This window comes from Piliocolobus tephrosceles, chromosome 17 (assembly GCF_002776525.5).
Source record: "Piliocolobus tephrosceles isolate RC106 chromosome 17, ASM277652v3, whole genome shotgun sequence".
Taxonomy (NCBI): Eukaryota; Metazoa; Chordata; class Mammalia; order Primates; family Cercopithecidae; genus Piliocolobus; species Piliocolobus tephrosceles.
Window position 1 is genome coordinate 26,046,003 of NC_045450.1, and position 22,362 is coordinate 26,068,364.

Below are 22,362 nucleotides of genomic sequence, written 5' to 3' on the forward strand. Positions count from 1 at the left end.
GCCCAGGGGAGGACAGAGCAGCCTCTGTAGGCACCTCCGGAAGCCAGGAAAGCTAGTTTGGTTGTTGTTGTTGTTTCTCGGGTGTTTTAGAGAGACAGGGTCTCACCCTGTTGCACCAGCTGCAGTGCAGTGACACAGTCATAGCTCACTGTAACCTTGAACTCCTGGACTCAAGCAGCCCTCCCACGTCAGCCTTCCACATAGCTAGGACTACAGGCATGTACCACCACACCAGTTTTTTTTTTTTTTCCAAGACGGAGTCTTGCTCTGTTGCCCAGGCTGGCGTGCAGTGACGCTATCTCAGCTCACTGCAGCCTCCGACCCCCGGGTTCAAGCGATTCTCCTGCCTCAGCCTCCAAAGTAGCTGGGATTACAAGTGCCTGCCACCTTGCCCGGCTAATTTTTTTTATTTTTAGTTGAGATAGGATTTTATCGTGTTGGCCAGGCCGGTCTTGCACTCCTGACCTCAGGTAATCCACTTGCCTCAGTCTCCCAAAGTGCTGGGATTACAAGTGTCAACCACTGTGCCTGGCCATACCCTGCTATTTTTTATTTTTTATTTTTAAGAGACAGGGTCTTGCTCTGTTGCCCAGACTGGTCTCAAACTCCTGGCCTAAAGCAAGCTTCCCGCATCAGCCACCCAGAGCACTGGGATTACAGGTGTGAGTATGCCCAGCCTTGTTTTTTTTTTAATTTCTTATAATTTCATTGTATCACCCTTTCTTATTATTGCTTACTTCATGATTGGCCAACTTAGCCAGAAGGAAAGCCCCAGTGAAACTCAGAGGTTGTAGAGATGTCAGAATAGGAGAGAACATGAGGGTACAGCATCCTGTTCCTGGGTGGGTCTAGAGAGAGGGGAAGTGAGGAAGGGAAAGTTTAGAGGCTCCAGGGCAAGAGGGAAGCAGATGACAACAACCTGGGGCCCTACAGGGAGCAGGAGGAGAAAGGGCATCAGGGTGTTAGCCCTGGACTAGGCATGACTGGGCTGCACATCCGGCTCTTTTCCTCAAAACTGGAGGGAGAAGTGAAGATGGGAGGGAGAAAAACCCAAGACTGGTGAAATGGAGATGCAGGCAGACACTGACCTTCCACAATTGAGGGCACAGGGTGAAGGCTAGCTAGAGAAGGCACAGGCAGAAAGCTGCATGGGAAGAGCGGCTCATTCAGCACTACAGATGCAGAGGAAGAGAATTTGGCAAGTAGAACGTTTTTTAGAAACGGAGTCTCACTCTGTTGCCCAGGCTACAGTGCAGTAGGGCAATCATAGCTGACTGTAATCTTGAACTCCTAGACTCAAACCATCCTCTCCTGCCTCAGCCTCCCGAGCAGCTGGGACTATAGGCATGCCACCACACCCAGCTATTTTTTTTTTTTTTAAAGAAATGGAGTGGAAATCTTTTTTATTATTATTGTTTGTTTTATTTATTTATTTATTTATTTATTTATTTATTTATTTATTTATTTATTGAGACAGTCTCATTCTGTTGCCCAGGCTGGAATGCAATGGCACGATCTCAGCTCACTGCAACCTCCACCTCCTGGGTTCAAGCGATTCTCCTGCCTCATCCTCCCAAATAGCTGGGACTACAGATGCACACCACCACACCTGACTAATTTTTTGTATTTTTAGTAGAGAGGGGGTTTCACTATGCTAGCCGGGTGGTCTTGATCTCCTGACCTCGTGATCCGCCTGCCTCGGCCTCCCAAAGTGCTGGGATTACAGGCGTGGGCCACTGTGCCAGGCCTGGAGTGGGAATCTTAATGATTATCATGAGAATGAGAGCGAGAGGAAAGGAATGCCCGTCATTCTCAACTTGGGACGGCATGATGGGTGATTAGTTTCCCGTGCCTCAGAGCAATTGGAAAGGATGGAGAGAAGACCTATTATATTAAGTTAAGGTGGTCCTGGGTGTCTCTTGGGTAGAATTCCAACAAAATAATGGGGCTAAAGCCAGATTTTGAAAAGTGAAGAGAATGACAGAGATTTCTATTTTTCTCTCTCTTTCCTTTCCAGGAGAAGCATTAAGGCTCCCACACAAACTGCATTTCTGATACAAATGCCCTACTTGCCATTTAAAACTTAATCCCCATAACTTGCTATAACTTGGGACCAGTGCCAAGCTGATATTGTACTGTTAATCCTCCCCTTGACAACAAAGTTAAAAAACAGCAAATTGGCCAGGTGCGGTGGCTCGCACCTGTAGTCCCAACACTTTGAGAGGCCAAGGCGGGAGGACCACCTGAAGTCAGGAGTTCAAGACCAGACTGGCCAACATGGCAAAACCCTGTCTGTACTAAAAATACAAAAATTAGCTGGGTGTGGTGGCACATCACACCTGTGATGTCAGCTACTCAGGAGGCTGAGGCAGGAGAATCTGGGAGGCGGAGGTTGCAGTGAGCCAAGATTGTGCCAGTGCGCTTCAGCCTGGGCCACAGAGCAAGGCTCCGTTTCAAAGAAAAAAAGGAAAAGAAAAAGAAACAGCAAATTGCAAAGCATTGTTTATTGTATGATCCCATTTTTGTTTAAAAGAGTATATGAGGTCTGGCGCAGTGGCTAATGCTTGTAATCCCAGCATTTTGGGAGGCCAAGGCAGGCAGATTACATGAGACCAGGAGTTAAGAGACCAGCCTGGCCAACATGGTGAAACCCTGTCTCTACTAAAAATACAAAAATTAGCTGGGCATGGTGGCAGGTGACTCTAGTCCCAGCTACTTGGGAGTCTGAGGCAGGAGAATTGCTTGAACCTGGGAGATGGAGGTTTCAGTGAGCTGAGATCACGCCACTGCACTCCAGCCTGGGTGACAGAGCAGGACTGTGTCTCGAAAAAAAAAAACCAAGAAAAAAAAAAACTCAACAAAAAAACAAACAAACAAAAAACAAACAAAAGAAATAAAAGAGTGGGGGCAGTGGCTCATGCCTGTAATCCCAGCACTTTGAGAGGCCAAGGCAGGAGGATCACTTGAGCCCAGGAGTTAGAGAACAGCCCATGTAACACAGTGAGATGCCATCTCTACTTAAAAAAAAAAAAAAAAAAAAAAAGCTTTTTAAAGAGCATATATGTAGATATGTATCTTTGTATATTATGAACAAAGAAAAGCACCCGGAGGAAGATATACATATCAAATTACAATAGCAGTTTTACTGGTACATGCATACATCACTTTAAATATGTGTAGTTTATTATACATTACTCTCCCCTAGTCATAATAAATTATACCAGGGATTATCTCTGATGGTCAGATACTTAAAATTCTTTTTTCTGCCAATGACAGAAACTCAGCTGAAACTTCTAAGGCAATAACTGAATTGTCCAGATACTTCTTTAGGCATAGGTGAATCCAGGGACTCAAATTATATCATTAAGAATCTGCCTCTGCATCTCTTGGATCTGCTGTCTTTTTTATCAGCTTCACTCTCAGGCAGGTCCAGGCCTGCATCTCATTGGCACAGCATTCAAATGGGAAGAGAGCAGCTCTTTTTCCAAGGGTATCAGCAAAGTCCTGAGGCTGACTCGGGTCTTGATTCTCCCCTAAAGTGGTATATCACTGTGACTGGGGGAAGCCCTATGTTGATTGGCAAGGCCAAGGTCATGTGAACCAAGAGAAGAACAAAGTCACTTTCAAGGTCATCTAAGGAAGCCAGTGAAGTGCAAGAAGGGGCTGAGCAGTTCCCCAAAGGAAACCCAGGGTCCCATTGGCAGAAGAGGAGACACAGAACCACAGATGTCCACTCCAAGGGGGACTCCGGTCTGGGTCATAGATTTCTGTAACGACTGCATTGTTTATAATTCACATATATTTCTCTTGAAATGGCAAGGGGAAAATAACATTCCCCTCCCCTTTTTGTTCTTTGAGACACTCTGTTGCCCAAGCCGGAGTGCAGTGGTGCAATCATGGCTCGCCGCAGCTTCAACTTCCCAGACTCAGGCAGTCCTCCCCCTTCAGCCCCCCAAGTAGCTGGGACCACAGGCATGCACCACCCATGCCTGGCTAATTTTTAAATTATTTGTAGAGATAAGGTCTCCCTAGGTTACCCAGGCTAGTCTGGAACTCCTGGGCTCAAGCAATCCTGTCGCCTCAGCCTCCCAAAGTGCTAGTTTTACAGGTATGAGCCACTGTGCCTGACCAAGATCCCCTTTTAAACAACTGATTTGGGTTGCATCTGGTTATGACAATTAAGATAACTAAATAATGAGTGTTGAGAAAACAGTACAGCCCAAATCATGTCAGAGCCCTTGATCTTAGAGGGCATGGGAGGAATGAAGAGCAGTGAGAGGTGAGAATTGACCTTCTCCTTTTCATAGATAATTAAAGGTGTGTACGCCTAAGACCCACGGGACCATCAGACAATCTCTGGGGCTCTGGGTCGCTGGAGCGATGCGCCGGGGGAGCTGGGCCTTCGTCAAGGTCAGCCTCCGCCTCTCAGCCTCCTGTGCCGGTGTGTGCGGCACCTGCGCTCCCAGTCAGTGATTCCCTGCATTCCGATATCACACTGCTCTGTTTCTTCATTTCAGGGTTACGCTAAGGACATGGTGACAGACTTTGATGAGAAACATGATGAGTATTTAATATTGCTTCAGCAGAGGAACCGGTAAGAGAAGCCGCTCGACGGCAGCCCTTGATATTAGCCAAGTAAAAATCTATTTAGATTTATTAACAGCAGGCAGGCCCTGCCTCACATAGGAATGGGATGCGGAGTCCCCCTCCACTCAGGCTTAGAATATTATCTGCAACCCCAGCTCCTATTTCTCCATTCACTGATTTAATTGCATCTTTTGACTGAGCTGTAGCAAACTGTTCGATGTGTAAGTACCGCCTCTTCCCTCCCAGCTCCTGTTCTGGGAGAAGATAAGGTTGTCAAAAAAAGCTTGAATTTGGCAGGGCTTGTGCAAGAACCACCTGAAGAGCCCAGTCTGTGATCGCACAGGCTTTGACAATCCCTGAAATCTGAGCCTATAATCATGTCGTGTTATGCAAAAATGGAGTCATTTTACATTGGTGTTCGAAGTTGGTCGATAAGTCATTTGAAGTTAAAGTAGGACTGATTTTGTCTCTGGAGTGCTGGTTCTTGAAAAAGCTTGCAGTAGGTCCAGTGTGTAGCGATCAAGGTCAAAGCATCATGGTCTGGTTTGAAAGAGGCATCATTCCTCGGTTCCTTTGTAGGGCTGAGGAAGTTCATTTTCAGTTCACTGCAGTTTGTCTTCAGGCCTCAAACCTTGCAATAAGCTGGGGATTTGCAAATTCAGATTCTAGGGATGGCCAGGCAGTGAGTGGAGCCGGCTCAGTGGGACAGTGGGTACCTGGAGCTCCTGTCTCCAAGCTGCTCAGCCCAGGCCAGCTGTCTGTGAGACCACAGTTCCCCCCAGGTCCTGATCCTCCCAAGTCTGCCAGAGAAAGCTGGAGATCTGGATTTGGTCTGTGAAATCTCCTAAGTTTTAAAATGTTGGTAATGAATTCAAATTAAAGCACAAAGCAAACAGAAAAACAATGCAGGCCCACAGAACTGGTGGGAGGAGGGGGAAGAAAGGGAGATGGGTACGAATGTGGGCCTCTGTGTTATGGGAGTGGGCTTAGGGTCTCGCAGACAACAGAGTCTGGGGTAGGGAGGTGTCATCCTGCATGCAACTTCAGCTCTGGTCTCACTGACTGGACTTGGTGTTATCAATAGGGGCTCTGGTGGCATATTGCATGGGACAAGTTTTTGTAATCTCACGAATTGCAGGAGTTTAGCATCTCTACCCACCAGCCCCTTTACTACATTTCGTTAAGACCCTAAATTCCATCTATGACAGCACCCACCCACTTTCCAGACACCCACCCACTGAGGCAGCCCCACCCCTGTCGGAGATCTTCTGAACAGACAGTCTCTCCAGGGCCAGCCAGAAACACCACAACAGTGTCCTCTGTGCCCAGCAGCTCTGTGCTCATCCACCTCCATCCCCACATCAGCCTCAAACTAGAACAGCGAAGGCTTGTGCTGATTAGACCAACGTGAGTTTCCATCATCATTAATGCCACGGAGCAGGATGTTTTTATTCAATCTCTGGCAGACTGGATGGTACCACTGAACACCTGGGTGATCGTTTAATCATCTGCATGTGACTTGTCTGGGGAGAGGCTGTCACAGTTCCTTATGAACAAATTGTTTCTCATTAATTGGGGGATCAATAAGTGTGCAATCAAAGAGGCACTGGCCGATAGTATAAATGAGAATTTCCAGAGACAAGGTTATAGCACAAAGACAATTAAAAGCTATATCAAAACTGAGTTGCCATAAAATTTGGGGGGATGTGTTGTCACCAAGAGGGAGCTGTCACGATGACAGGAAATTAGAAGGTAGAGCTGGAAAGAAACACCTTCCAGTGCAGACTTGTGAAGAATGGGAATCCCTGTGAGCCATCATCGGTGAAATCTCAAAGGCACCTTTTGCAGAGTGCCAGCCATATGCCAGGCATCTCATCCCATCATTTTACTTTATCTGCACACTACCCAGTGGGACAGAGTTACTGCACCCATTTTACAGGCAAGGAAGTGGAGGCTCTGAGCAGTGAGCAACTTGCCCGAGGTCTCACAGCCAGAAAGTGGTGGAGCCGGCCTGGACTCTACCTTTTGCTTAATGTTGTCATAAATAATCAAGAGGAGAAAAAAACCTGCCGGATTGCCAGTGGCCCTAAGTTAAGTGAGGAGGGGTTTTGTGGGAAGAACTGCAATTTACTTGGAAATCTAGTTGTAGGACCTGATAGAAAACTAGCCTCTGACCTGTACCCTGGACATTGAGGGAGATGAAAACCCAGGCTGCTTATCTGGGTTGTCTGTAACCTGAGAAGGGGGGATGTAATCGTTGGAGTGAGTTCTGAACAGAGATCTGCCTAGAACACAGCTGCCCATAAGAAGCAGGGCAGCATTTTTCTTTTATTCATTCAGCAGGATTTCACTGAGTACCTTCTAAGTGCCTGGCATTGCCATTAATGCAAAGGGAAGCATTGTGATAAGGAAGACACAGACTGTATTAGTTAGTGTTTTTTGGCTGTTAGAGACAGAAACCCAAGGTAAATGGACTTAAGCAGCTAGGAATCACTGGCTCATTAAATTAAGAAATCCAACATCGAGCTGGGAATGGTGGCTTCTGCTTGTAATCTCAACTATGCAGGAGGCAAAGGCAGGAGGATCGCTTGAGCCCAGAAGTTCAAGACCCTCTCTCTAAAATATTTTTTTAAAATAGCCAGGTGTGGTGGCACCCACCTATAGTTCTAGCTACTCACTACTTAGGAGGCTGAGGTGGGAGGGTCACTTGTGTCTAGGAGTTCAAGGCTGCAGTGAGCTATGATCATGCCACTGCACTCCAGTCTGGGTGACAGAGTGAGACACTGTCTCTAAAAAAAAAGAAATTCATCATGATACTCTTGGTCTCAGGCCTAGGTGGATCCAAGTGCTTAGATGATGTAATCAAAATCAACTATTCTCCATTTTCTCTACCCTCGTTTTCCCATATTAGAGCTGTTCTCAGGCAGGTACTTCACTTGCAGTGGCCAAGACAGCCAGGAAAAGCCCCTACGTACATCCTACCTGGAAGTATTAGGGATCTTTCCTAATGCTTCCAGCGAAAGTGCTGAGGAAGTTTCCCATTGGCCTGGCGTGGGCCCAGTTCCATCCCAAGCTATGTTAGGCCATTTTTGCATTACTATAAAGAAACAGCTAAGACTGGGTAATTTATAAAGAAAACAGGTTTCATTGGCTTGCAATTTTGCAGGCTGTACAGGAAGCATGGTGCCACCATCTGCTTGGCTTGTGGGGAGGCCTCAGGGAGCTAGTATTCATGGCAGAAGGCAAAGTGGAGGCAGGCACATCACATGGTGAGAGTAGGAGAGAGAGGGTGGGGGGAGGTGCCACACGCTTTTAAATAGCCAGATCTTGGGAGAACTCACTGTCGCAAGGATAGCATCAAGGGGATGGTGCTAAACCACTCATGAGAACTCTGCCCCCATGATTCAGTCACCTCCCACCAGGTCCTACCTCGACACTGGGGATTACAATCCAACATGAGATTTAGAGGGGACCTACATTCTAAGTATATACAAGCCAGTCACTCCCTGTGTCCCGCACAGTCTGCTGGCCGTTCCTTGGTCACTCTACTAAATTATGCAGTGGAGTCAGTTTCACCCAGTGGAGTCAGTTTCATGGAGTGAAAGAAGGAATGGTGCTGTACCCACAGATCTGAGATGGGGGAGATTCCGGCCAGGCAGAGAGAGCAGGTGTCCACCACAGCTCTTAGCCTTGAAGAACTCCCCAGGTAGTGGCAGGGTGAGCACAAGGCCACCTATAACTATGACAAAAGAAGCAGAAAGTGATTGTGTGCTTCAGGAGAGGACTGGGGGCAGGGAGTAGGGGGACAGAATCTGGAGATGTGACAGCCCTGCCTCACCCCTGCAGAAACCCTCCCAGCTGCCTGTCCCAGTGGACTCTGAGTGACTCGTCACTCAACCTCATGAAAGAGGTAATCACGCCTGACAGGATTCATGAAAGAGCAGGCGGAGTGATCAAAGGTCTGAGTAATGAGGATGGACTGAGAAGAGGAGGGCCCTTGTATCTGAAGAGGTGATGGCAGAGAGGGGCTGTAATATACACCCACCTCTAGGCTGTAGGGGGTAGACCCAGATTTGCTCTCCAGGTCCAAGAATCCAGCAATGCTGTGATCATTTGGTCCTTGAGAAAGGTCATTCAAGGGAAATTTACAGGAAAACTTGCCCACAAAAGTGCCTGCAGCCCCAGGAGAAGATCCAGGCAGAAAGAAGGAAGGAGAGAAGCAGCATCTGGTTCTCTCGCCCGGCCTCTATCTGAGCCAGAGCTTTAACCCAGTCTGTCCTTTTGTCCTCATGGCAGCCCAGGGAGGTGCCAGCATCTTTAGTCTCCTGTTACAGAAGAGGAAACAGACCCCAGGAAGGTTTAGAGACTTGCTCAAGGTCACGCAGGCTGGGGAAATGGCAGCCTCCGGCACTGAGCTCCGTCCTCCACACTCACCTCCTCCACCTGCACAGATGCTCTTATGTGCAGCTCTGTGGAGCATCCTAGGGGACCTACAGGTTCTGGGGAGGAATGGCAGGCTTTCTGCACCCCTGCCTTCCCTGTCTTCACCCTTTAAGACTGGACTCAAATGCCACAGAGGAGCCCCCAGTTGCGAGCCAGTGCTCCCTCCTGTGACCCCTTCTTGCTCAGAGCCTCTGTGATGTCTGGTGCTAAAGTCAAGGAATAGCAGGAAGGAGCAGGGGAGAGCACAAGCACTGCAGCCCCACGGGCCAGAACTCAAATCCAGGTTGGAGGTTTCCTTGACTCTCTAGCCTTGGGCAAGTTCATTTCTAAAACAGGCCAACATAACCTCAATCCCAGGATCACTGAAGGGTGAAGTGAGACAAGGCTCTTGAAGGCCCATAGCAAGCCCCCTACCCAACCCAGCGTTCATCATCATCATCAACATCATTATCATCATCATTCAGTTATTGAGTGAGTGATTGATTGAGGTGGGGGTCTCACTCTGTTGCCTAGGCTGGAGTGCATTGGTGTGATCGTAGCTCACTGCACTCTCCAACCCCTGGGTTCAAGTGATCCTCTTGCCTCAGATTCCCTCGTAACTGGGCCTACAGGTGTGGGCTACCACATCCAGCTAATTTTTGTAATGTTTATTATGATTATCATCCTTTCGATATAAAAACCTTCTCCCCAAATTGACATCCAGGTAATTCTTGAATGACTGATCCTTGGAGAACCCCCTCAGGCGACCTGAGATGACTGAGATCTGGAGGAACCATGTGGCTCATCGGTAGTGCCATGGCAGCCACACCACTCAGAGACCACTCAGTGATAAGCCTAGTCACAATTAGGCTGCTGCCCCCTGAGAACACGATGACCTGCCCTTTGTGTTCACTGGGTTCTCCTTGCCATCTACGTCCCTGCCCCGGTGGCCCACAAGGAGGAGAATCCTCCCCGACCACACCAGCCCCAGCCATGTCAGGTCCCTAGACTCTGCCTCATCACACCCTGTACTCCCCACTCACTGTGCCTTCACTTCCTCATCTGTGAAGGTGATTCCAAAGGCCAACATGGGCATAAAATAGAAATGGTGGGTGTGATGTGCGTCACATGAATGGTAGCTGTGAGCACTAGGGTATTCATCCATGTCTCCTGCCCCACCTTGAGATCCTTGGGCTCACTTGTTCCAGAAATAGGCATTGACGCCGGACGCAGTGGCTCAAGCCTGTAATCCCAGGACTTTGGGAGGCCAAGGTGGGTGGATCCACTGAGCCCAGGAGTTCGAGGCCAGCCTGGACAACACAGGAAGACCCTGTCTTAAAAAAAAAAGTACAAAAATTAGCCAGGTGTGGTGGCACGCACCTGTAGTCCCCACTACTCAGGAGGCTGAGGTGGGAGGATTGCTTGAGCCTGGGAGATCAAGGCTGCAGTGAGCTGTGATCACACCACTGCACTCCAGCCTGGGCAACAGAGCAAGACCCAGAAAAAAAAGAAAAGAAAGAAATAGCCATTCAGAGCTTTCCTCATTCATCAGGCACCATGGCCCATAGGACAGAGGCTCAGCGTCCAGTGCGGGGGAGGAAGAATAAACAAATAGACAGATACATCCATAATATAATGTTAACCAGTGATAGCGTGCCATGGAAAAAGTTGAACCAGCAAGCCAGTAGAGGGTGGCAGGGCAGCAGGACGGAAGAACTCGATTTTAGATAGGGCAGGAGTGGAATCTGATTTATCTGAGTTCCCTGCGCCCAGGACAGCTTTTTATGCAAAGTAGGCTATCAATTTTTAAAAAAACACTTTTCTTTGATGCCACCTGAATATTACTGATGCACTCCGCTGCAGTAGGGGAGTTCCTTTAGCAATTCCTTTCACAGTCTGAATAATTATCTCCTAATTTATCAGTTTCATAAATCTGCATTTTCATAAATCATTCTGCTTAAGGAGGGGCACCCATGGACTGCCAGCCTCAGATCCTGGGTAACTGGATGCCATGACTGTTAATGTGGCATCGGAAGGCAGGGAGAGAAGTTGAGGCAGGCTGTCTGCCTGGGTGATCAGATTCCCCGCCCTGTACTGCCACAGGCCTCCCGGGACCTAGGCTCCCACTCGCTCCCCAGAGATTGACAGTGCCTACATTGTCCCTTGATTGTTTGCTCCTGCAAGCGTAGCTATTGCTGTGTTTGGAAATTGTCTCTTAGTTACTTGTGTTTTTCTTCTGTTTTATGTTGTTGCCCAACAATCAGGCATCTCCCAGGCTTCCAAGGCTGGCAAGAGATAAGCAGCCTGTAATAAATGTTCCTGCCACCATTGGTGAAAAGATGAATGTATCAGCCGCTAAAGAAACGTTTAAAAAATAAACAAAGAAATCACCCACAATGCCACCACCTTCCCTCAACAACCTATTTCATTTTACACTTATCACCTTCCACGCTGGGTCCACAAACACACAGTTTTCCAACTTTACCTTTGCTACATATGCCTTCTTTTTCTTTTCTTTTCTTTTCTTTCTTTCTTTCTTTCTTTCTTTCTTTCTTTTTTTTTTTTTTTTTTTGGAGACAGGGTCTCTGTCTGTCACCCAGGCTGGAGTGCAGTGGCATGATCATGGCTCACTGCAGTCTCAACCTCCCCAGTTCAAGCCATCCTCCTGCCCCAGCCTCCCAAGTAGCTAGAACCACAGGTGCATGCCACCACGCCCAGCTAATTTTAATATTTTTTATAGAGACAGGGTTTCACCATGTTGCCCAGGCTAATCTCAGAACGCCTGAGCTCAAGAGTTCAGTCTGCCTGCCCCGGCCTCCCAAAGTGCTGGGATTACAGGCGTGAGCCACTGTGCCCTGGACTATGTATCATTTTTATTCTGCCTTTTTCATCACCACTCCCCTGCCCCCCACTGAACAGATCACAGTCCCCCATGTTTCTATAGAGTCTTCGTAATGATAGCATCTGTGTAATAGCAGCTTCCACTTCTCTGGTGTTGGACATTTGGGTTGCTTCCAGGGTTTTGTTATCACTGAACACTGACTATCTTCTTGCCCAGAGTTCATATGCTCAGGAACAATTTGCCGGAATGTGCTTACTGGGCAAAGACCAAACATATGGCATTTTCTATATTTTCATACTACTTCTGAGAAGGTTCTATGAATTACCAGCAGTGTCTAAGTTTGCCAGTTTCAACATCATCTTGCCAGCTTTACAAGTTGTCTTCGTTTCGGTGTAGACTCTGGAGCCAAACTGCCTAAGTTTGCATTCTACCCCTGCCGCATACTATAATAGCTATGCAACCTTGAGTGAGTTCTTTAACCTTTCTATGCCTTATACTGTTTATCTACTAAATGGAGGTAATAAAGGTGATTACAGCCAGGCACAGAGGCTCACGCCTGTAATCCCAACGCTATGGGAGACCAAAGTGGGCAGATGGTCAGGAGTTCAAGACCAGCCTGGCCAACATGGTGAAACCCTGTCGCTACTAACAACACAGGCAAAAAAAATTAGCCAGATGTGGTGGCACACGCCTGTAGTCCAAGCTACCTCAGCTGGGAGGCTGAGGTAGGAGTATCAGAATTGCTTGAACCCCGGGAGGCGGAGGTTGCAGTGAGCCGAGATCGCACCACTGCACTCCAGCCTGGGCGACAGTGGGAGACTCCGTCTCAAAAAAAAAAAAAAAAAAAAAAAGTGATTACCCTGTAGGATTATTGTGAAGAGGAACATCTTCATACTGTTGATCATCATTATTCTCTGACTCTCTGTGAGTCTGTGTCATCACTAACACTGATCTGTAACCCCACAGTCAATACTTGTGTATTTTTGCGGTCACTTGCAGACGCATGCAGAGAGGCAACATTTTTAGTCCCCCAGTACTCACGTTCCCAGCTGATACAGAACAAGGCAATTCTCTGCCTCTCATACTATAAGCAAGTGTCCTTTTTGCAGTGTACATAGTGCCATGTTTTTCACATTTTTGTGCTTTCTGCTGGTGATTTCGTTGCTTAAGCTGGCCTCATACATAGTGCAGAAATGCTGTTCAGTGTTCCTAGGCATGAGGCTGTGATGTGCCTTATGAAGAAAATATATATGTTGGGAAGCTTTGTTCAGGCATGAGTGATAGTGCTTTTGGCTGTGAGTTTGGTGTGAATGAATCAACGATGTAATAAGGCATCTTTAAACAGAAACACACATACACAAGGTTCTGTGTTGATTGGTTCATGAAAAAGTGACCAAAGACTCACAGGCACCTAACCCTGTATTTCCTCTAGGAGCAGTAGTTCCAAATTGGCTAATTCAGAATTCACGGTGACTTTCTAGACCACTTGTACTGCGAATAATGAGAATCAACTTTAGGTTTTTAGAACAGAGTTTAGCATACCGTGTGTATCTTTTATGTGATTGCTATTATTTTTTAAAATTTAAATTGTGCTAATTTGATTGGCATTTATTTAATTACTGAAGAAGATGCACACTTGTTGCTAGGTTGGCTGGTTGTCTGTATAAATGTAGTTGATGTAGGGGCGTCTAAAGCTGTGTATAAAATGCAGGCGAGTCTGGCGTCCAATGGAAGCAGTTTTCTGGGGGCTGAAGAGGACACTGTACCCTGCATATGGCAGTGTGACATCAGGATTGGGTAAAGGACCAGGCTCAAGGTGTAAGGATGGTCTTCAGTGAAAGCTAAATTAGGGACCTGGCCACACTCCTGCCTTTTAGCCAAAAGACAGGATCATCCTATTGTTAACCTTAAACCAACGCCTGCATTGATATATTTTTTAACTGCATTAGAATATGAAATGATGGCCTTTGAAATATCAGGGGTGAGTGTTTTGAGAACACATCTATTCACTGAAGCAAAACATTAGCCCACCTGGTCTGACGAAAGATGTTTTCTGATTTGTAAATGGATGGTGTGAAATCTCTCTCACAAAGCCTGAGAGCCTAAAAACCACTTTTTGTTACACATCAAACAAAGTTTCACACAAAATGAAATTGCATAAAATTGGTATATTTTCAGAAAGCCCAGGCTGTATGATAGCAGTGTGTACACACACGCCTCCTCTCTGCCTTGGCCAGCATGGGGCCTGAACTGGGTGTGTTCTTTTTCGCTAATGTGTATTTGAACCTCAGAATGAGAGCTGCGGAAACTTCCCTGTAGGGCCCCGAACTGTCTCCCCCTCGTGGCTTCTCTAAGTGGGTAATGGGCCTTTTAGAGGCTGTTTGTAGACAAACAGCTGGGCACACGCCCCCTGGGCTCTGATTAGAGACGCTTCACTGTGGGAACAGCAGTTTGCTCCTGGCTTGGGGGTTCAGCAGCCCAGACTCTCAGATGATGAGGAGGAACAAGCCACTGTTTCTCTTTCAGGATATTAAAGCATTTGAAAAGCAAGGACCCCGTGCAATTGAGGCTGGAGCACTTGGAGCAAGGTTTCTCTGTCTATGTCAACGGTGCCAATTCGGAGCTGAAATCGTCACCACGGAAAGCCATTCACTCTGACTTCTCCAGAAGTGCCTCCCACACGGAGGGGACACACGGTGAGCACAGGCCCTCCAGGCTGAGTCACAGCTCTGTTAATCAAAATTAATTAGGGGCTGGGTACAGTGGCTCACACCTGTACTCACAGCACTTTGGGAGGCTGAGGCAGGTGGATCACTTGAGGCCAAGAGTTCCAGACCAGCCCGGGCAACATGGTGAACCCCTATCTCTACTAAAAACATGAAAATTAGCCATGCATGATGGCATGGCATGTACCTGTAGTCCCACCTACTGAGGAGGCTGAGGCACAAGAATCACTTAAATCTGGGAGGCGGAGGTTGCAGTGAGCCAAAATTGTGCCACTGCACTCCAGCATGGGTGACAGAGCAAGACTCTGTCAAAAAAAAAAAAAAAAAAAAAAAATAGTGACTATGGAACCACATCCTGGGCATGTGAACAATGAACACAAGTTAACTACACCCGCATGGCCAGAAAGAGCATAAGAATGAGAAAGAGAAATCCTGTTTTATTCCTTTTTAAACTAGTCTTGGCCTCTACTACCCCAGAGCAAAGGCGGTCAAAGCAGTAAATTTCTAGCTTTTACATTTCCTGGGTCTTAAGTCAGTACTTTAAGGAAATGTCTAGGGAAATTTTGGATTATATCTGATTTTTCACTTGATATGTCTTAACTTTAGTACCTAACCCCTGTGTAATATTTGATTCCACTGCTCATTTCTGCATTTAGTTAATCCATACCGTGCATACTTTAAATGGATTTCATGTGCCCTATAAGAAAACCGCAGGAAGCTTGTGTATAATAGAAAAATACCCAACCCAGCCTAGCATAGACACCAAAAATGATTGGACAGTTGAATGAATGAAACAGCAGAGCATGTGGCGTCAGGATACCATGGGGAAGCCACTTAGTCTCTCTGTGCCTTTGTTTGCTCATCTCTAAAATGGGACTCAGCGAGGCATGGTGGCTCATGCCTGTAATCCCAGCACTTTGGGAGGCCGAAGTGGGCAGATCGTTTGAGCTCAGGAGTTAGAGGCCAGCCTGGGCAACATAGTGAGACCCTGTCTCTGCAAAAAATACAAAAAGTAGTTGGGCATGGTGGTGCCTGCCTGTATTCTCAGCTACTCAGGAGACTAAGGCAGGAGAACTGATTGAGCCCAGGAAGTCAAGGTTACAGTGAGCTATGACCATGCCACCGTACTCCAGCCTGGGCGACAGAGCGAGACCCTGTTTCAAAATAAATAAATAAATATTTAAAAAAATAAAATAAAATGGGACTGGCGAGACTGCTTATCCCAAGTAGTTGTCAGAATGCCTTTCAAGGTAGGCTGCCTTGTTGGAGAGGCCAGTGTGCTACCAATACCAAGCAAGTTATAAGAGGATCTGGAATGAGGCAGACTGGATTTGAATGAACCCTGTTCTGCCACTTTCTGGCTTTGAGACCTTAGGCAATTAGGACCTCTCTGACCCTCAGTTTCCTCTTGCATAAAATGGGAATAATTATGCCTGCCTTGCAGGCTTGCTGGGAAGATTAAATGATGTAAGAAATGTAAGTTCTCTGGCACACAGTAACTTTGATTTGTGTTATTCTAATCTATGGCCTCACAGACATGGTGAGATCCCAAGCTATTAATATATAGTAAAAGTCAAAACAACAACAAAAGGGAAAGAAGAGAAAGTGATTCCTGAAATGTTTTCCTAGGAGAGCCACTGCAGTTGAACTCAGAGTGTAGCTTGAGCTCCCCAGCCCCCAGGGCAAAGAGGGAAACCAGTGGCTCTCCTAGTTTTCATGGTGGAGGCAGACCTGCTGCTAGTAAGGAGAATTCAACTTTTCCTGGTCCAGGTTTCAGGGAGGAAGAGATAACAGGAATCTGGGTACTTGGAACACCAGCAGTACCTTCATTCATTCATTCAGCAAAGAGATTCACCCTCTACCCTCTTTTACACAAATGATGACCTCTTGTACCGACTGTCCTGAACCTTGTCTCTGTAGCTTAGAGACTCTTCTCTGTATATATAGATCTGTCTGATCTGACCATATACTATACATGTTATTCCATGGCATGGATATACTGGAACTTATTTACCCATTCCTTTTTTGCTCAACATTTAGCTTGTTTTCTAATGTCTTGTTGCCACAAACAGCGCTGTAGTCAATGTCCTGATACACAAGACTTTGGGCACACTGATACGTATTTTAGACATGAGTTACAAACCAACCCAGTACTGTGAGCTTGTCATCAGTGCCTCACCAAGTCTCCTTCCCTCGTCTCTGGTGCAGATTATGGACGAAGAACTCTGTTTCGAGAAGCTGAAGAAGCCTTAAGACGCAGTTCACGGACAGCCCCCAGTAAAGTCCAGCGCCGAGGATGGCACCAGGTCTGGAGATTGTGGCCCCAGCCCATGCTTTAGAATACAGAGTGTGGGTGGCTGTGGGAATAGAAATGCAATCAGAGCATTTAAAACCCCCGTGGGCCAGGCGCAGTGGCTCCTTTATGCAATCCCAGCATTTTGGGAGGGTGAGGTGGGAGGATCACTTTGAGCCCAGGAGTTCGAGACCAGCTTGGGCAACAAAGCAAGACCTCATCTCTACTAAAAATAAAAATAAAAAATTTGCCAGGTGTGGTAGCACGTACCTCTAGTCCCAGCTACTCAGGAGGCTGAGGTGCGAGGATTGCATGAGCCCAGAAGTTTAAGGCTGCAGTGAGCTACAGTCGCATCACTGCACTCCAGCCTGGGCAACAGAGAAAGAGCCTGTCAAAAAAAAAAAACAAAACAAACAAAAAAAAAAACACCCTATGGGGAGTAGGTGGGTCTGGCCAGGCACGGTCGTGTTCCCTTTCTGCATGTGGAACTGACCTCTGGAGAGACCTCTCCACTGCATGGCCCTCCCCTTTGGATGTGGCCACTCCTGCCCCACTGAGGAGTGTAGAAAGGTCAGACTCACAGTCCCATCATGATGACTCGTTCATTCAGCTCTTTTTTTTTTTTTTTTAATTAAGTATCCCCTATGTGCCAGGCACAGTCCTGGATGCCAGGGATACAGTGGGTGCATATGACAAAGCCCCTGCCCCATATAACCGAGATGCCATTTTGGGTTGCAGCTGGTGTGCTGATGTCAGGAGCTTGCATTTCGGAACATCTACCTCAGTTACCAGGCATAGGCTCAGCTCCCATGTAACTCGTTTCCTTTGCCCTCCCAGCAGAACTGTAGAGTACGTTCTAACATTGTCCCTCTTTATAAGGAGCTGAAGAGATGGAGATTCAGAAAAGTTCAGTGAGTTTTCCAAGGTCAACAGCTAAGAAGTGGCAGAATCAAGAGTCAGTCTTAGATCTTTTGCCCCAAATTCTGTGTTCTTGCTCATATAGTTCTTGATATTTTACCTCGTAGTCACTCACACCTTACTGGGGACCAGCAGGTCCCAGCCCCGTCAAATGAAGAATGACAAGGTTCACAAACTTGGAAAGGAAAGCTTCATTTCTCAAAAAGGGTGGCAGCCTCCCTCCCGGGTGGCCATTCTGGCAGGCTAGGAAACACAGCCTCAGGCCAGAAGCCAGAAACCTGCACTTTGAAGTTCAGAGGGATAAGACAGGGATTTATGCTGAATAGGTGGCCCAATATACATATTCAGTAAGCTGTAGGAGGAGTTATGAATATTTATAAACAGAGACATATGCACATGTGCAGTTGAGCTTCATGCCTCTCCATGGATCCATCGTCAACAAATGGCAGCATTAGCAGGATCTGAGAGTGGAGGTTTTGGCCTTCTGATGTCAAAAGGCGAATCAGGAGACACGGAAACCCTCATTGTGCATCCTCCATAGAGGGGTCAGAACCACTCCATGGTCAGTGGTCTCTTACCAGGAATAAATGCTGGTCAGTTGTGTAGTAACCACAGAAGGGAGAGGCAGCAGGCAGGCTGTTGGTTGATATCAGTGGTGGAGTCTTTGAAAAGGGCTTGTTTCTTTCTTTCTTTCTTTTTTTTTTTTTTTTTTTTTTGAGACAGAGTCTCTGTCACCCTGGGTGGAGTGCAGTGGTATGATCTTGGCTCACTGCAACCTCTACCTCCCCGTTTCAAGCGATTTTCCTGCTTCAACCTCCCAAGTAGTTGGGATTACAGGTGCCTGCCACTACACTCGTCTAATTTTGTATTTTTAATAGAGATGGGGTTTCACTATGTTGGCCAAACTGGTCTCAAACTCCTGACCTCAGGTGATCTGCCTGCCTCAGCCTCCCAAAGTGCTGGCATTACAGGCGTAAGCCACCGCACCCAGCTGAACAGGGCTGGTTTCTTTTTAACCCTTAGAAAAGAAAACCTCTTGGCGGTTAATGAGGGAGGGGATATAATGAGGCATGTCTGACCTCCCATCCTATCATGGCTGGGAACTCAGTTTTAAGGTTTCTCTGGGGTCCCCTTGGCCAAGAAGGGGTTCATTCTGGGATCTTGAGATTTTATTTCTCAGTCCCGACTGTCCATTTAAATGGCCTAGGGAGATTTTAAAATATAGATGCTCAGGCCCCACCCCCAGAGATTCTGACTTGCTGAGGCTTAAGCAGTGTTATTTTTAAAATTACTGTAATTTTTTCTCTTTAAAATTTATTTTTTACTATATTTAAAATTTTTATATAAAATAAAATAAAACTTAAATATATTTTTTATTTATTTTTATATATTTTTTATTTATTTTTATTCACTATATTACCCAGGCTAGTCTTGAACTTCTGGCCTCAAGTGATCCTCCTGCTCTGGCCTCCCAAAGTGCTGAGATTTCAGGCATGAGCCACCACGCCAGGCCTGTTGTTATATTTTAACTTTGTGTTCACCAAGATTGGGAACTACTACCACATACCATTTCACACTGTACTAAATGTATGGGACTATAGTTAAATGCTTTCATACCCTTTGTCAGCCCACCCACAATAACCCTGTAGGTCAGAAAATGTCCTCATTGTGCTACTGAAGAAATCAAGACCAAGAGAGGTAAAGTGACTTCCTCAGAGTCGCATAGCTACTAAGGAGGAAGGCAGACTGGAAGTTGAACTCTGGGCCTGTGGTTACAAACCCAGTGGTCTTTCTGCCTCCCCACAGGGGCATCTTCAAGTCATTGATTAATTGGGGAAGGGTTGTCCCTGCCTCATCTCAGTGCTGAGGAGCAAGGCCTGGAGGACACACAGCCTGGAGGCCTCCTTTTGTCCCCTGCAATGAATATTAATTTGTTGCTAATGAGGCCTTTCTCCACTTCTCACTTAAGACAGTTCTTCTAGTTGTTTTGAGAGCCTTCTATTATCAGGAGCCATATTTGTGTCTTAGACTGTGGCTTAATAGCTGGCCCTAGAGTCTGTGCAATTTTAAAAACTTGGCCTAAGATTAATTAGCATCCTCCTCAGTCTCTCCTTGTGGTCCCACACTTCACAGGGCCTAATCATAGCTAATTTCCTGATTTCCTGATGCCTCGAGGGCTGTAATTGTCCTTCTACACTGTAGCAGTCAGGGGTCAGTCAGTGCCTAACAGCAGAGACCACTCAAGGCTATTTTAAGCAGAAACAAATGCAGTGCAGGGAGTTGGGTGCTTACGAAGTCCTTGGGCTAGCATGAGGAGTGGACTCTGGGCTGGGCCTCTAGGAATGGTGCCTCAAAAGCATGGCCACTTAGCCTGGGCCCGCCAGGAGAGCAGCTGCCTAGGACACCGTTGGGAAGGCAGGGGATCAGCATCAGGAAGGTGTCACCTTAGCTGCAATCCAGGAATCAGGGAGTTACTGCCCCAGCTGTTGGCCTCAGAGTGACCCCATGCCTGCTAGGACAACGCTATGAAGACCCTGCCCCGCAGCGTGGCTAGCCAGCCAGGAACATTGTGGAAGAACTGGATGCCACCAGCACTGTGCTTAGCACTGAAACAGCCAACATCCATCCCCCTCCTCTCCTCACCTCACTTCTGCTTTCCCTGGCTCCCGTGAGGCCATCTGATTGGCTGAACCTAAAGCACACCCAGAACCCAAGCCAAAATTTAACCATAATAGGTCCATTGCACGATACTGGCAAGTCTATACACGTAGACACCGGGTTTCAGCAGAGAGAGATGTTTAATTGTAGGGCCGCCAAATGCGATGGGAGGAAACCTCAAATCTGTCTCCCGGAGGAGTTTGGGGCCAGTGTTTTTAAGGGTTTTGGTGTGGGCTGATGTGTGCAGATCATTGATTGGTGGAAGAGTGCAGGGTGAAGTCACGGGACAGGGAGATGAAGAAGCTGTGTTCTCACGCAGATCCTGTTCTTCTGTGGGGGCCTTCAAACTGGCTAGCGTCGGTTGTTTTGCTGGAATTTAAGATCTGGAAAACATCTTAAGCAATTCTTAAACAAAAGCTTTAATGATTCTACAGTCAGAAATCTATAAGGAATAATGGGAATGCTAATGGTCAGTATCCAGTGAATTTCGGTTACAAGGAAGTGGGTCAAAGTGCAGTGATTAATGCTGAATTATAACTATATTCTGTGAGAATTCTTGTTAACCCTGTGAGGACAGCTTCAGAAAGGGAGTCTGGGAAATGCAGGATTTGGCTTCCTGGCCTCTCCCCCACAGAAAGGCTCCCCAGGAGGAGTGTGGGATGGGTACCGAGTGCCAGCCTCCTCCAGTCCAAAGCATGGACTCTGCTCCACACACCCAGGCCTTTGGGGACCACCCTCAAAGATAGAGACAAACCAGGAAGCATTCAGAAGTGGTGAATGAACTACAACATGTGTCATGAATGAAATCATCTGTTAATTTAACAGACATGTATTGGCACCCAGCAGGGCCCAGGCACTGTGCAAGGCTCTAGGGTTCAAAAAATCCAAGAAGGCTCAGTTCCTGCCTTTGAAACTCGGGCTGTGAAGACATGGGGACTGCTTAACTAGGCAGAGGGTGTGACACCTGACTTCAAACACATGGAGGGCGGGCCTGGTGGGGTCCGGAAGTTAACCACTTGAAGCCTGTGGGTCAAACTTGCCCCCAGATAATGGTTGTTGGACTCACAAAGTTTTAAAAAGACTTTTAGAAGCTTGCCAACATTTAAATTCACAAGATTTTATATTAAAAATATATCTAGCCAGGCACGATGGCTCATGCCTGTAATCCTAGCACTTTAGGAGGCCGAGGAAGGAGGATCACCTGAGCTCAGGAGTTCAAGACCATCCCGGGCAACACAGCAAGTCCCATCTCTACTAAAAATAAAAAAATTAGCCAGGCATAATAGCACACACCTCTAGTCCCAGCTACTGAGGAGGCTGAGACAGTTAGGATCACTTGAGGCCAGGAATTCAAGGGTACAATGAGCCATGACCGCACGACTGTACTCCAGACTGGGGGACACAGCAAGACCCTATCTCAAAATCAAAAATCTAGATTTCTTCTTCCCTGAAAAAAATGGAAAAGTCTGGCCCCCACACTGGGCCATCCTCCTCCCCACTAGGCAGCCAGCAGCAGGAGCCGTGTCCAGCAGCTTTGCTTTGGACAGGACATGAGCCTTCCTGTTTACCAAAGTCCCTACCACTCCCCAGAGCTTCAGTGGTGAGGCTGAGCAGTAGCTGTGGTTTATTATCAGGTTTAGGCTATGGTTTCTCTTATCTCATGTTTCCATTTCCCACCTGGCTCTTTGGGGCATTTGAATTTGTGGCCCCTGGAGAATGGAAGGAATAGGCTTTGGACTGCTCAGTGACTGTGTGCCCCGGAGCTGGCTGTGTAACCTCTCCGAGCTGTGTGCCCTGGAACTGGCTGCATAACCTCTCTGAGCTGTGCGTCTTGGAGCTGGCCATGTAACCTCTCTGAGCTGTGTGTCTTGGAGCTGGCCGTGTAACCTCTCTGAGCTGTGTGCCCTGGAGCTGGC

General features: G+C 47.1%; 1 protein-coding gene across 9 annotated transcripts in view; it reads left to right on the top strand.

Moving 5' to 3' along the window:
- The window catches only part of KIAA0556 (KIAA0556 ortholog), a 233,999-nt gene that overhangs the window by 66,219 nt on the left and 145,418 nt on the right, over positions 1-22,362 (top strand). For 8 of the 9 annotated variants that reach the window (XR_002726524.1, XM_023192932.1, XM_023192933.1 and 5 more), the window contains exons 3-5: positions 4,518-4,594; positions 14,378-14,547; positions 16,786-16,883. Coding sequence is in view for 7 of the 9 variants with exons in the window: in XM_023192932.1 (XP_023048700.1) it covers positions 4,518-4,594; positions 14,378-14,547; positions 16,786-16,883 (345 nt within the window). In the remaining 2 variants the exon portion in view is untranslated. The remainder of the gene's footprint in view (positions 1-4,517; positions 4,595-14,377; positions 14,548-16,785; positions 16,884-22,362) is intronic. The other variant, XM_023192939.1, reaches the window with a different exon arrangement.